The sequence below is a fragment of the Hyla sarda genome, chromosome 10 (genome assembly GCF_029499605.1).
Source record: "Hyla sarda isolate aHylSar1 chromosome 10, aHylSar1.hap1, whole genome shotgun sequence".
Taxonomy (NCBI): Eukaryota; Metazoa; Chordata; class Amphibia; order Anura; family Hylidae; genus Hyla; species Hyla sarda.
The window spans coordinates 8,719,977-8,736,592 of record NC_079198.1 but is presented as its reverse complement, the minus strand read 5'-3'; the positions used below and the strand labels follow the sequence as shown (position 1 = coordinate 8,736,592).

The 16,616-nt window shown below is 40.0% G+C and overlaps 1 protein-coding gene across 1 annotated transcript in view; it reads left to right on the top strand.

Annotated features, from left to right (window-relative positions):
• LOC130294272 (phospholipase A2 inhibitor and Ly6/PLAUR domain-containing protein-like) overlaps positions 1–15,503 on the top strand; it is a 35,170-nt gene extending 19,667 nt beyond the window's left edge. Inside the window, exons 3-6 of the mRNA XM_056543884.1 lie at positions 3,415–3,531; positions 11,870–12,016; positions 14,330–14,470; positions 15,118–15,503. Coding sequence (XP_056399859.1) covers positions 3,415–3,531; positions 11,870–12,016; positions 14,330–14,470; positions 15,118–15,311 — 599 coding nt within the window. The 3' untranslated portion in view covers positions 15,312–15,503. The remainder of the gene's footprint in view (positions 1–3,414; positions 3,532–11,869; positions 12,017–14,329; positions 14,471–15,117) is intronic.
• The last annotated feature ends 1,113 nt before the right edge of the window (positions 15,504–16,616 follow it).

Genomic DNA, 16,616 nt, shown 5'->3' with positions numbered 1-16,616 from the left:
ATAAAAGTGGCTGCTAGAGATGAGTGAACTTACAGGAAATTCGATTTGTCACGAACTTCTCGGCTCGGCAGTTGATGACTTTTCCTGCATTAATTAGTTCAGCTTTCCGGTGCTCCGGTGGGCTGGAGAAGGTGGATACAGTCCTAGGAAAGAGTCTCCTAAGACTGTATCAACCTTTTCCAGCCCACGGGAGCACCGGAAAGCTGAACTAATTTATGCAGGAAAAGTCATCAACTGCCGAGCCGAGAAGTTCGTGACGAATCGAATTTACTGTAAGTTCGCTCATCTCTAGTGTCTGCTATTGAGAGACGTCCCCTATTGAGAAAAATAAGGCACAAAAAACCTAAATGTCTGACTACTGTCCTGTACTCACTCTACAGTGTAATTACCTATAAAACATGATAAAAAGGAATATTACAGTACAATCTCCCAGTGACGTTTAATCTCCCTTTATCCCCCCCCCCATCATTTCATCCACCCTTTATACCCTGTGCCACCTAACGCCTTGTACCAAATTATCCCCCCTTACTACCTGTACCACATCATTTCCCCTTGATCACCATTTCATTCCCCCCATTATTACCCTCTGTATAAATTAATCACCCCCCTCTTTATGAAGTGGCAAAGGGGGATAAAGGGGGGAAAGAAATGGCACAGGGGGGGATCAAGAGGAAATGATGTGGCACAGGGGGTAAAGGGGGGGGGGTGACTTGACACAGGGGAATAAAGGGGCATGGGGGGGGATCAGGGAAGGAGGGGGGTGAATGATGTGGCCGGCGGATGTACAGAAGCAGGAGACCACTGAGATCTTTCGCTTCTGTGCTTGGGCTGCTACAGGGGGCTGCAGTGGAGGCCTGGGCCCACTAGGAGTCTGGGCCCCTTACTGGGGTATTGGCTGTACCCCCTGACAGCGACCCTGTATACAAGGTAGGGCCGGCACATAAGCCTGGTTGTCCCCCATTGTCCCCTGTTGGGTGTGTCCGCGTCCACTATTGGGAATGTCCCCTATTCGGAGGGTGCAAATACATTAAGTCCTATGGGACTCTGCCTGGGAATTAAAAACTGTCCCCTATTGGGAGGTGTTCGCTAAGGGAGATTTCACTGTAATGATAAAAGATACATTACACTTTATATACTTATAGTAATATGCAATGGCAATAAAATAGTCATTATTTAAGTTAAATCAGTGTCTAATTAAATGTTCTGCAACTTTGTAATAAACTGTGCATTTCAAGATCTCTGTTTGCTGTCAGTGAACAAGAACACTCTTATTTACATTCAGAGGCTGTAAACCAGTGATTTCCAAACTATGGCCCTCCAGCTGTTGCAAATGTACTACTCCCAGCATGCCCGGACAGCCTTTGGCTGCTGGAAGTTGTCGTTTTGCAGCAGAGATTCACAGTTTGGAGATCACCGCTGTACACCCCTGCATTTAGCTTGTCCTGCTCTCAGCTGAGAAGTGATACAATTGTATCCAGTCTAGACAATGCTCTGTGAGCTAAAAGCATCAGCAGCAGTTACACAAGTCTCTCTGCTAGATTTTTTTACTGCTTGATTTTTACTAGTTTTTATATTGTTCAACATATCCGTCTGAAGTCCGGGATGTTTAGCTCACAGAGCATTGTCTAGACTGGATACAATTGTATCACTTCTCAGCTGAGAGCAGGACTAGCTATGTACAATGTATCAGTCTGGAGTCCAGGATGTTTAGCTCACAGAGCATTGTACAATTCAATTATATCCACTTCCCGGCAGGACTAGCTATATAGTATGGTTTATTTTAAGGTTTATATTAACAGAGCTGAAAATTCTTAAATAGTTTAAAAAAAGATAAAAATATAAAATTAAATTAATAAGATAACTTAATTAAATTTACATTCAGTGACAATAAAAAGAACGGTTAATTAAATATGTAGATATGATTTTTAATATTTTTAGTTTAAAGCGCACCCGTCAGATCCAACAAAATTTTTTTTTTTTAATATATCACTCAGTACCTAATCCTGACCATGTACATGTAATTTTTATGTGTCTAGCTCCTTTATTTATTTTTTTTATTACACTTTTAATTTAGCTCACTAGTCTGAATTCCTCTCAAAGGCAGGGGGCGTGGCCTCACTGTGCAGGTCTCCGCCCCCTCCCTCAGTATGCTGTCTGCTCACATCTCCCCTAGCATTAGCAAAACTACAACTCCCAGCTTGTCCTCAGAGACAGTAGTGGGGCACAAGATGACAGTGGGAGGGTTTTTCCTCCAGCCCTGAGTCCTGCGCTCACAGCTGTCAATCAAGGAAGTGTGTCCATGACATAGGTGATGACGCATGGACACAGCAGGACTAGTATGTGTCCAAGCAGACAGGGGGGGTAGTTGTTTGACTGGATTTTTCAGTATGAAATACTAAAATTTTCTAATGAAAGCAATTGCAAAATCTATTGGTTATACATGCTTTACAACATATCAAAAGTGTTTGTATCTGACAGTGCCCATTTAAGTCAACATAAAGCTGAGATAAGCATTTCCAGTGCCAAACAGTTCTGGACACTTTGACCTTTGCTTCTGTCTATAGACTCAAATCATCTACAAGTAATCTACAGCAGATGTCATTTACTTACTATAATATACAAGTCACCTCTGTATATGCTGCTGTATATATACCTGCTCTGTATATATACCTCTATCTGTATATACTGCTGTATAAATACCCGCTCTTTATCTAAACACAAATCTAAACGGGCTATAAACAAGAATGTTTTCAATCACTGACATCAGGCAGGTCTAAGTGTGTCCTATTGGGAAAAGGGGGTGTCTTTGCAGTAATGGGGAGTTATGGCACAAATAATAGTTGCTTTAATCTTAGACTAGACCATCTCTATTGTGATAAATTTGAATAAGACAGTATTAGTAAATTCATCTTATAGTCAGAAACTTTTCTGTCATAATTCATAATTTAAAATAAATAAATAAAGAAGAACAGAAAAACTTATACCTACTTAGCCCCAATCCCCCACTGGTCCTTCACAGCTCCCGATCTGCTCTATTCAGTCCCCGGTCTTCTGTCTTCTTCCTGCTCCCGAGATAAGCTCTTGTTGAAGACCTGCTGGTTCAGCCAATCACTGGGTGAGACAGGACACCGGTGCAGACAGTGATTGGCTGAGTTGCAGGTCCTGCACTGGGCATTTGCCTGGAAAGCAGGAAGAAGACATGGTAGCTGTGAAAGACCAGGGCTCGGTAAGTATAGTGTTTTTTTTTTTCCCCAGCCCCTGTAGAATATAAATTCTGGCAAAATGCCGGATAACACCTTTTAAGCTTTAGATCTGGTCTCTGATATGGAAACCTCCATGATCTGTGAATCTAAGTGCAGTAATGGTGATAAACAATCTGCACGCTCATTCCATGTGTCCTGTCTTTGGTTTCAGGTTATTCTCTTGTATGTAGGAGTTGTTGGCATTTAAGTGGTGCAGAATGTAATGGGCCGAATGTGACCTGCCCTGAAAATGGCGTCTGCGTCGCTGCCCTCTCCTCAGTGAGTGTTGGTAAGTCTGAACACTATACACTTGTTATACAATTATACTGTTTCTATGGTAACAAAGGGGAAGGGGTCAAAAGGGGCGGACCCACTCAACGCCAGTAATATGCCCCCTGATGTATATAATGACCTCTGTAGTCAGTAATATGCCCCCTGATGTATATAATGACCTCTGTAGTCAGTAATATGCCCCCTGATGTATATAATGACCTCTGTAGTCAGTAATATGCCCCCTGATGTATATAATGACCTGTGTAGTCAGTAATATATCCCCTGATGTATATAATGACCTCTGTAGTCAGTAATATATCCCCTGATGTATATAATGACCTCTGTAGTCAGTAATATGTCTCCTGATGTATATAATGACCTCTGTAGTCAGTAATATGTCCCCTGATGTATATAATGACCTCTGTAGTCAGTAATATATCCCCTGATGTATATAATGACCTCTGTAGTCAGTAATATACCCCCTGATGTATATAATGACCTCTGTAGTCAGTAATATACCCCCTGATGTATATAATGACCTCTGTAGTCAGTAATATATCCCCTGATGTATATAATGACCTCTGTAGTCAGTAATATGTCTCCTGATGTATATAATGACCTTTGTAGTCAGTAATATATCCCCTGATGTATATAATGACCTCTGTAGTCAGTAATGTGCCCCTGATGTATATAATGACCTCTGTAGTCAGTAATATGTCTCCTGATGTATATAATGACCTCTGTAGTCAGTAATATACCCCCTGATGTATATAATGACCTCTGTAGTCAGTAATATGCCCCCTGATGTATATAATGACCTCTGTAGTCAGTAATATACCCCCTGATGTATATAATGACCTCTGTAGTCAGTAATATATCCCCTGATGTATATAATGGCCTCTGTAGTCAGTAATATGTCCCCTGATGTATATAATGACCTCTGTAGTCAGTAATATGTCTCCTGATGTATATAATGACCTCTGTAGTCAGTAATATATCCCCTGATGTATATAATGACCTCTGTAGTCAGTAATATATCCCCTGATGTATATAATGACCTCTGTAGTCAGTAATATATCCCCTGATGTATATAATGACCTCTGTAGTCAATAATATACCCCCTGATGTATATAATGACCTCTGTAGTCAGTAATATGTCCCCTGATGTATATAATGACCTCTGTAGTCAGTAATATATCCCCTGATGTATATAATGACTCTGTAGTCAGTAATATGCCCCCTGATGTATATAATGACCTCTGCAGTCAGTAATATATCCCCTGATGTATATAATGACTCTGTAGTCAGTAATATGTCCCCTGATGTATATAATGACCTCTGTAGTCAGTAATATATACCCTGATGTATATAATGACTCTGTAGTCAGTAATATACCCCCCGATGTATATAATGACCTCTGTAGTCAGTAATATACCCCCTGATGTATATAATGACCTCTGTAGTCAGTAATATACCCCCTGATGTATATAATGACCTCTGTAGTCAGTAATATATCCCCCGATGTATATAATGACCTCTGTAGTCAGTAATATATCCCCCGATGTATATAATGACCTCTGAAGTCAGTAATATGCCCCCTGATGTATATAATGACTCTGTAGTCAGTAATATATCCCCCGATGTATATAATGACCTCTGTAGTCAGTAATATGCCCCCCGATGTATATAATGACCTCTGTAGTCAGTAATATGCCCCCTGATGTATATAATGACCTCTGTAGTCAGTAATATGCCCCCCGATGTATATAATGACCTCTGTAGTCAGTAATATGTCCCCTGATGTATATAATGACCTCTGTAGTCAGTAATATACCCCCTGATGTATATAATGACCTCTGTAGTCAGTAATATGTCCCCTGATGTATATAATGACCTCTGTAGTCAGTAATATATACCCTGATGTATATAATGACTCTGTAGTCAGTAATATACCCCCTGATGTATATAATGACTCTGTAGTCAGTAATATATCCCCTGATGTATATAATGACCTCTGTAGTCAGTAATATATCCCCTGATGTATATAATGACCTCTGTAGTCAGTAATATGCCCCTGATGTATATAATGACCTCTGTAGTCAGTAATATGCCCCCTGATGTATATAATGACCTCTGTAGTCAGTAATATGCCCCCTGATGTATATAATGACCTCTGTAGTCAGTAATATACCCCCTGATGTATATAATGACCTCTGTAGTCAGTAATATATCCCCTGATGTATATAATGACCTCTGTAGTCAGTAATATATCCCCTGATGTATATAATGACCTCTGTAGTCAGTAATATACCCCCTGATGTATATAATGACCTCTGTAGTCAGTAATATATCCCCTGATGTATATAATGACCTCTGTAGTCAGTAATATATCCCCTGATGTATATAATGACCTCTGTAGTCAGTAATATATCCCCTGATGTATATAATGACCTCTGTAGTCAGTAATATACCCCCTGATGTATATAATGACCTCTGTAGTCAGTAATATGTCCCCTGATGTATATAATGACCTCTGTAGTCAGTAATATACCCCCTGATGTATATATAATGACCTCTGTAGTCAGTAATATATCCCCTGATGTATATATAATGACCTCTGTAGTCAGTAATATACCCCCCATTGTATATAATGACCTCTGTAGTCAGTAATATACCCCCTGATGTATATAATGACCTCTGTAGTCAGTAATATATCCCCTGATGTATATAATGACCTCTGTAGTCATTAATATATCCCCTGATGTATATAATGACCTCTGTAGTCAGTAATATATACCCCCTGATGTATATAATGACCTCTGTAGTCAGTAATATGTCCCCTGATGTATATAATGACCTCTGTAGTCAGTAATATATACCCCCTTATGTATATAATGACCTCTGTAGTCAGTAATATGCCCCCTGATGTATATAATGACTCTGTAGTCAGTAATATGTCCCCTGATGTATAGAATGACTCTGTAGTCAGTAATATGCCCCTGATGTATATAATGACCTCTGTAGTCAGTATTATGTCCCCTGATGTATATAATGACCTCTGTAGTCAGTAATATATCCCCTGATGTATATAATGACCTCTGTAGTCAGTAATGTGCCCCTGATGTATATAATGACCTCTGTAGTCAGTAATATGTCCCCTGATGTATATAATGACCTCTGTAGTCAGTAATATATCCCCTGATATATATAATGACCTCTGTAGTCAGTAATATGTCCCCTGATGTATATAATGACTCTGTAGTCAGTAATATATACCCTGATGTATATAATGACCTCTGTAGTCAGTAATATACCCCCTGATGTATATAATGACCTCTGTAGTCAGTAATATACCCCCTGATGTATATAATGACCTCTGTAGTCAGTAATATATCCCCTGATGTATATAATGACCTCTGTAGTCAGTAATATATACCCCCTGATGTATATAATGACCTCTGTAGTCAGTAATATGCCCCCTGATGTATATAATGACTCTGTAGTCAGTAATATGTCCCCTGATGTATAGAATGACTCTGTAGTCAGTAATATGTCCCCTGATGTATAGAATGACTCTGTAGTCAGTAATATGCCCCTGATGTATATAATGACCTCTGTAGTCAGTATTATGTCCCCTGATGTATATAATGACCTCTGTAGTCAGTAATGTGCCCCTGATGTATATAATGACCTCTGTAGTCAGTAATATGTCCCCTGATGTATATAATGACCTCTGTAGTCAGTAATATATCCCCTGATGTATATAATGACCTCTGTAGTCTGTAATATGTCCCCTGATGTATATAATGACCTCTGTAGTCAGTAATATATCCCCTGATGTATATAATGATCTCTGAAGTCAGTAATGTGCCCCCGGATGTATATAATGACCTCTGTAGTCAGTAATATATCCCCTGATGTATATAATGACCTCTGTAGTCAGTAATATACCCCCCGATGTATATAATGACCTCTGTAGTCAGTAATATATCCCCCGATGTATATAATGACCTCTGTAGTCAGTAATATGCCCCCTGATGTATATAATGACCTCTGTAGTCAGTAATATGCCCCCTGATGTATATAATGACCTCTGTAGTCAGTAATATACCCCCTGATGTATATAATGACCTCTGTAGTCAGTAATATATCCCCTGATGTATATAATGACCTCTGTAGTCAGTAATATATCCCCTGATGTATATAATGACCTCTGTAGTCAGTAATATACCCCCTGATGTATATAATGACCTCTGTAGTCAGTAATATATCCCCTGATGTATATAATGACCTCTGTAGTCAGTAATATATCCCCTGATGTATATAATGACCTCTGTAGTCAGTAATATATCCCCTGATGTATATAATGACCTCTGTAGTCAGTAATATATCCCCTGATGTATATAATGACCTCTGTAGTCAGTAATATACCCCCTGATGTATATAATGACCTCTGTAGTCAGTAATATGTCCCCTGATGTATATAATGACCTCTGTAGTCAGTAATATACCCCCTGATGTATATATAATGACCTCTGTAGTCAGTAATATATCCCCTGATGTATATATAATGACCTCTGTAGTCAGTAATATACCCCCTGATGTATATAATGACCTCTTTAGTCAGTAATATACCCCCTGATGTATATAATGACCTCTGTAGTCAGTAATATATCCCCTGATGTATATAATGACCTCTGTAGTCAGTAATGTGCCCCCTGATGTATATAATGACCTCTGTAGTCATTAATATACCCCCTGATGTATGTAATGACCTCTGTAGTCAGTAATATATCCCCTGATGTATATAATGACCTCTGTAGTCAGTAATATGCCCCCTGATGTATATAATGACCTCTGTAGTCAGTAATATGCCCCCTGATGTATATAATGACCTCTGTAGTCAGTAATATATACCCCCTGATGTATATAATGACCTCTGTAGTCAGTAATATGTCCCCTGATGTATATAATGACCTCTGTAGTCAGTAATATATACCCCCTGATGTATATAATGACCTCTGTAGTCAGTAATATGCCCCCTGATGTATATAATGACTCTGTAGTCAGTAATATGTCCCCTGATGTATAGAATGACTCTGTAGTCAGTAATATATATCCCCTGATGTATAGAATGACTCTGTAGTCAGTAATATGTCCCCTGATGTATATAATGACCTCTGTAGTCAGTAATATGCCCCCTGATGTATAGAATGACTCTGTAGTCAGTAATATGTCCCCTGATGTATAGAATGACTCTGTAGTCAGTAATATGCCCCTGATGTATATAATGACCTCTGTAGTCAGTAATATGTCCCCTGATGTATATAATGACCTCTGTAGTCAGTATTATGTCACCTGATGTATATAATGACCTCTGTAGTCAGTATTATGTCCCCTGATGTATATAATGACCTCTGTAGTCAATAATGTGCCCCTGATGTATATAATGACCTCTGTAGTCAGTAATATGTCCCCTAATGTATATAATGACCTCTGTAGTCTGTAATATGTCCCCTGATGTATATAATGACCTCTGTAGTCAGTAATATATCCCCTGATGTATATAATGATCTCTGAAGTCAGTAATGTGCCCCCGGATGTATATAATGACCTCTGTAGTCAGTAATATATCCCCTGATGTATATAATGACCTCTGAAGTCAGTAATATATCCCCTGATGTATATAATGACCTCTGTAGTCAGTAATATGTCCCCTGATGTATATAATGACCTCTGAAGTCAGTAATATGCCACCTGATGTATATAATGACCTCTGTAGTCAGTAATGTGCCCCCTGATGTATATAATGACCTCTGTAGTCAGTAATATATCCCCTGATGTATATAATGACCTCTGTAGTCAGTAATGTGCCCCCTGATCCTGACCCCTGTTCCCTCTGCAGCCACCATATTTAATATCCCCTGCAGGTAGGACTTCCCAGTAGGTATTTTCACCCTGTATATAGTACCCCTTGTACAGTGGGGATCAAAGGTTTGGGTATCCCAGGTAAAAAAAATTGTATAAATGTGCATTAAGAAGCCAAGGAAAGATGGAAACATCTCCAAAAGGCATCAAATTACAGATTAGACATTCTTATAATATGTCAACAAAAGTTATATTTTATTTCCATCATTTACACTTTCAGAATAACAGAAAACAAAAAAATGACGTCTGCAAAAGTTTGGGCCCCCTGCAGAGTTAATATCTTGTACTGCCCCCATTGGCAAGTATCACAGCTTGTAAACACTTTTTGTAGCCAGCCAAGAGTCTTTCAATTCTTGTTTGAGGTATCTTTGCCCATTCTTCCTCACAAAAGTCTTCCAGTTCTTTGAGATTTCTGGGCTGTCTGTCACGCACTGCTCTTTTAAGGTCTATCCATAGATTTTCAATTATGTTGAGGTCAGGAGATTGTGAAGGCCATGGCAAAACCTTCAGTTTACGCCTCTTGATGTAATCCCCCATGGATTTCGAGGTGTGTTTAGGATCATTATCCATTTGTAGAAGCCATCCTCTCTTTAACTTCAGCTTTTTCACAGATGGCATCAAGTTAGCATCCAAAATTTGCTGAAATGTTATTGAATCCATTTTTTCTTCTACTCGTGAGATGTTCCCTGTGCCACTGGCTGCAATACAACCCCAAAGCATGATTGATACACCCCCATGCTAACAGCTGGACAGAGGTTCTTTTCATTCTGTTCCCCTTCTTCTCCAAACGTACCTTTGCTCATTCCGGCCAAAAAGTTCAATTCTAACCTCATCAGTCCACAGAACTTGTTTCCAAAATGCATCAGGCTTGTCTATATGTTAATTTGCAAAGTTCAAATGCTGATTTTTGTGGTGAGGACGTAGAAAAGATTTTCTTCTGATGACTCTTCCATGAAGACCCTATTTGTACAAGTATCTCTTTACAGTGGAATAGTGTACCACAACTCCAGTGTCTGCCAGATCTTTCTGGAGGGATTGTGCAGTGAAATAGTTTTTCTCACAATCCTGTGAGCTGTTCTGTCTGATATTTTTCTTGGTGTTCCGGATCTTGCTTTAACTTCCACTGTTCCTGATGACTACCATTTCTTAATTACATTCCGAACAGAGGATATTGACATCTGAAAACGTTTTGCTATCTTCTTATAGCCTTCTCCAGCTTTTTGAGCGTCAATTATTTTCAGTTTCAGATTTCTAGACAACTGCTTAGAAGAACCCATGGTGCTGATTGTTGGGGCAAGGTCAGATGAGTCTGGGCATTTAAAACTTTTGAGATTGACATCACTTGGTCTTCCCAGATGATGATTGAGAACAATCCATGACACTGGCAGGTCTCAGCTTTGCAAAGGGGGCAGTGCATGCTATAAATTCTGCAGGGTGCCCAAACTTGTGCAGACGCAAATGATGGAAATAAAATCTAACTTTTGTTGACATATTATAAGAATGTCTTATCTGTAATTTGATGCCTTTTGGAGATCTTTTCCATCTTTCCTTGGCTTCTTTATGCACATTAATACACATTTTTACCTGGGGTGCCCACTTTTGATCCCCACTGTAGTTAGTTTGCAACCATATTTATCATCCCTTTAGGTACTTTGACCCCCCCCCCCCCTGTATATAGAATCCCCTGTAGCTTACCCCTGTGGGAAGTTTACCCTCTATATATAGGACCCTTGTAGGTAGTTTTCCCACTGTCTATATGACCCTTCTGTAGGTACAATAGTTTGCTCCTTGTACATAGGACCTCCTAGTAGGTCTTTGGCCCCTGTATATAGGAGGCCCTTATATGTAGTTTTCCCCTTTGTATAATGGACCCTTTGTAGGTAGTTTAACATATCCATATAGCTCCCCTGTAGGTAGTTTTACCATTATATTTAGGACCTTCCTGTGCATAGTGTGCCTTCTGTATATACTGTAAGACCACCTTGTAGTTAGTTTGTCCCCTGCATATAGGACCCATAATAGGTAGCCTGCTCGCGTATATAGAACCTACCTTTAGGTAGTTTGTCCCCCTATATATAGGACGCCCTGTAGGTAGGTTGCCTCCTGTATAAAGGACCCACTGTAAGTAGTTTGTCCCCTATATAGGACCCCCTGTAGGTAGTTTGTCCCCTATATAAATGACCCCCGGTAGGTAGTTTGTCCCCTATATAAATGACCCCCTGTAGGTAGTTTTCCTTGGTATGCATGACCCACCTATAGGTAGTTTTTTTACCTCGTAAATAGATAATATTTTTGTGAAAGTTTTTACTTCTTTTCATATATATATATATATATATATATATATATATACTTTTTTTTTTTTTTTTTTTAAACATGGTTATTAGTAGTATATGTAATGATGATGCTCTTCTGTCTGCCAACCACAGGAGCCTCTGTCACCCCACAATATTCTCTTTCATGCGGAACACAGAATGAATGTGACCGGAGCAGCAGCTTGACCTTCAACTATGGCACCGTGCGGACAGCGACTTCATGCTGCAGCACGGATTCCTGCGTCCCCACTCTTCCCACCTGTAAGTTCCTGTAAAATGTAACAAGGCTAAACTGGATACTGATGACTCTGGGGATCTCTCAAAGGTGTTGCAAAACTACAACTCCCAGTATGCCCGAACAGCCGTTGGCTGTCCGGGCATGCTGGGAGTTGTAGCTTTGCAACAGCTGGAGGGCCACAGTTTGGCGCCAGATCTTGTTTCCTGTACTATGAAAACCAATTGCTGCATTTAAAATTGGAACCACTAGGTGGTGCAATACAATACTGTCACTGAGACAACTTCCTGTAACAGCACACCAGGTGGCCACAAATGGCATTGCATGCAAGAATTATTAAAGGGGTACTACCGTGGAAAACTTTTTTTTTTTTTTTAAATCAACTGGTGCCAGAAAGTTAAACAGATTTGTAAATCACTTCTATTAAAAAATCTTAATCCTTCCAGTACTTTTTAGGGGCTGTATACTAAAGAGAAATCCAAAAAGAAATGCATTTCTTGTGATGTCCTGACCACAGTGCTCTCTGCTGACCTCTGCTATTCATTTTAGGAACTGTCCAGAGCAGCATATGTTTGCTATGGGGATTTTCTCCAGTTCCTAAAATGGACAGCAGAGGTCAGCAGAGAGAACTGTGGTCAGGACATCACAGGAAATGCATTTCTTTTTTGGATTTCTCTTTAGTATACAGCCCCTAAAAAGTACTGGAAGGATTGAGATTTTTTTAATAGAAGTGATTTACAAATCTGTTTAACTTTCTGCACCAGTTGATTTAAAAAAAAAAGTTTTCCACGGTAGTACCCCTTTAATGCAGATATAATCCTAAATGATTTGTTCATAATGTAGCAAATTCTACAAATGGTCAGGTCAATGCAATTATCCATTAGTGTTGAGCAGCAGAGGCCATATTCGAATTTGCGATATTTTGCGAATATATGGACAAATATTCGTCATATATTCGCTAAATTTGCATATTCATAATATTCACGTTTTATTTTCGCATATACTTTATCATTAATCATTCTCTACAGGGCTGCAGCTGTATTGTCCCCTTCTATAGACATGAATGGAGGGGCGTGACATGACATTACTAGGGGGCGTGGCCATGACATCACATCCCCGTATCGGAGGCAGCGCCTGGCACAGAATGCAAGGGGCTGCACCGAGGTCGCTGGGGTCCCGCTGCTAAAAAAGAAATAAGATAACATTTGGTGATTTGTAAATTATTTCTATATAAAAATCTTAACCTTAAAGGGGTACTTTTTTTTTTTTTTTACATCAACTGGTGCCAGAAAATTAAACAGATTTGTAAAGTACTTCTATTAAAAAATCTTAATCCTTCCAGTACTTATTAGCTGCTGAATACTACAGAGGAAATTTTTTTCTTTTTGGAACACAGAGCTCTCTGCTGACATCACGAGCACAGTGCTCTCTGCTGACACCTCTGTCCATTTTAAGAACAGAGTAGGAGAAAATCCCCATAGCAAATATATGCTGCTCTGGACAGTTCCTAAAATGAACAGAGATGTCAGCAGAGAGCACTGTACTCGTGATGTCAGCAGAGAGCACTGTGTTCGTGATGTCAGCAGAGAGCACTGTGTTCCAAAAAGAAAAGAATTACCTCTATAGTATTCAGCAGCTAATAAGTACTGGAAGGATTAAACATTTTTAATAGAAGTAATTTACAAATCTGTTTAACTTTCTGGCACCAGTTGATTAAAAAAAAAAAAAAAAAAGTTTTCCACCAGAGTACCCCTTTAATACCAACTGCTGTATGCTCCACAGGAAGTTGTGTAGTTCTTTTCAGTCTGACCCCAATGCTCTCTGCTGACACCTCTGTCCATGTCAGGAACTGTCCAGATCAGGAGAGGTTTGCTATGGGGATCTGCTCCTGCTCTGGACAGTTCCTGACACGGACAGAGGTGGCAGCAGAGAGCACTGTGGTCAGACTGGAAAGAACTACACAACTTCCTCTAGAGCATACAGCAGCTGATAAGTACTGGAAGTAATTGTACCCCTTTAAGAAGCTTTTTTTTATGAAAAACGTATGTTTTAATGAAAAGTATCAAAATATATACAAACACATGACCATATGTTAAACATATACATTTGACAAATTATACATGGGTAAAAGATATCTTTGTCAACATGTTTTTATGTTTTGTTTTTTGCTTACGCAAAGTGTACGCTAAAGTTGTGATCTCATCCCAGCTATGGCGGGCAGATAGTGGTACCCGAAAGGAAACTGACAGGGAAATCACTGGTCCTAAGTCCATGTATGATTGATTGACCCTAAACAATGCGATAGACAGAAATGACACCATGTTATTTATTTTTTAAAGTGCCAAGTCCAAGTTCAGAAAAGAATGGCCTGACATGTAGAACGTGTTCATCCGACTCCTCCGACTATTGCTACACGTCAGAGACCCTACAGTGCACCGGAAAGGAGACCAAGTGTGGACGTATGGCAAGGACATTATCTGGTAAGAAGTTTAAAAACAAAAAACCTTGTTACTCATCTTCCCTGCATTCCTCACCACAGCAGCAAAGTTAATACAGTGGCAGGAAGTTTAAAACTCCTGGGCAATCTCCGCAGCCCAAAAGTGAAATGCTCAGGAAATGTATTAGAAGTCTTGTAAACTTGGATGGGACTTCCGGTACATCTCCTGATCCCATTACTCTCAGGCTGCGGAGATTACCCAGGATTTTCCTGCCACTGGACCAACATTGAGCGCAGTGTGACGATCCGTACACATGGAAGAAGACCCGATTGGAGGAACGAAAAGCTGTAGCAACGCTATGGAGGGACGGAGGAAGGGGAGTTAAAAATGCTTTTCTAGCCCCCCCCCCCCCCCAAGCAATCCCTCCATGTACAATGACCTCTGCAAAGGTCACAGAGCATGCCTAGAAACCTCTCCCATAGAAGTCAAAAGGGTCAGCTCTGGCCTATTGTGTCTTTGTCCATTGGGAATCGTAAAGCATATCTCTAAGTGCTATGCAGAAAGCACAGGCAATATGGACGCCCCATAATAATGTACAAAACAATAAAATTGACAAATTACTATTTTAAAATAAAATGTTAAAATTTGGATGACATATAATTTTTTATTGATATCCTTGTTCTGTCCAGGTACAATAAACCTAAAAGATGCTATCCGGGGCTGTGCCACCTCAAGCTTCTGTGACATCCTTGGCACCCAGAATACGGTCATCGATGGATTATACGTGGACATGAAGACGTACTGCAGCGATGGCGCCGCCGGCCTCACTGCTGGATACTTCATCTCTATATTTACGGCCTTGGTCACAAAACTATTGATATAGAGGAAACATTCAGTGATGTAGTTTTTTTCCTGATATTGACAAAATGTTATAATTCTTTTAATACGTGTAAGGCCTCGTTCCCATTGCCGTCGGACACGCAAGTGAATGGGGTCCATCAGGACCTGGCGGTAGCCATTTGCATCAGACCAGTGTCGTATTGGCTAAAAAAAAAAAGCAAAAAAAAAAAAATAGATGACCGGACCCTTAAAGGGGTACTCCGGTGGAAAACTTTTTTTTTAAATCAACTGGTGCCAGAAAGTTAAACAAATTTGTAAATGACTTCTATTAAAAAAATCTTAATCCTTCCAGTACTTATCAGCTGCTGAATACTACAGAAGAATTTATTTTCTTTTTGGAACACAGAGCTCTCTGCTGACATCAAGAGCACAGTGCTCTCTGCTGACATCTCTGTCCATTTTAGGAACTGTCCAGAGCAGCATATGTTTTCTATGGGGATTTTCTCCTACTCTGGACAGTTCTTAAAATGGACAGAGATGTCAGCAGAGAGCACTGTGCTCGTGATTCAGAGAGATTCAGAGAGCACTGTGCTCGTGAGAGCTCTGTGTTCCAAAAAGAAAAGAATTTCCTCTGTAGTATTCAGCAGCTAATAGGTAATGGAAGGATTAAGATTTTTTTTATAGAAGTAATTTACAAATCTGTTTAACTTTCTGGCACCAGTCGATTTAAAAAAAAAAGGTTTCCACCAGAGTACCCCTTTAAAGGGGTACTCCGCTGCTCAGCGGAGCTGGCGCCAGGAGCTCGTGCCATCATAGCCCCGCCCCCCTCAATGCAAGTCTATGGGAGTGGGCGTGACGGCTGTATGTAGAACTATGACGTCACAAGCTCCGGCTGAGCAAATGCTGAGCAGCGGAGCACCCCTTTAACTGGTCGCAAGCGAACGGCAATGTGAACCTAGCCTAATGCAAAGGGCAAGTCTGCAGGAGCCGGAACCGCCAAAAATGTCTGTAATGGAAAAGATAGTGGAACATCTGTGTCGGTGCGTTCTCTTCTTGTCCATGGTACAATGTTATTAATAAGTAATAAATCATATAAAGAATATACTAAGCAGTCTGTAGATCTGTGTTTACAACATTTTGCAGTTTGGGACACACCTTGGAGTCAGTGTTCCCCACCCAAATGCCCTGTGTAGTTTGCCCCTTGTAATTAGTTTGAACCCTGTATGTAGGTCCTCCTGTAGGTAGGTAAGACCCCACCCCCTTTAGGTAGAAACCTCTGGTAGGTAGGACCTTCTTGTAAGCAGTTTGCTTCCTACAGTTAAGATCACCTGTAAGTAACACCGTCCTG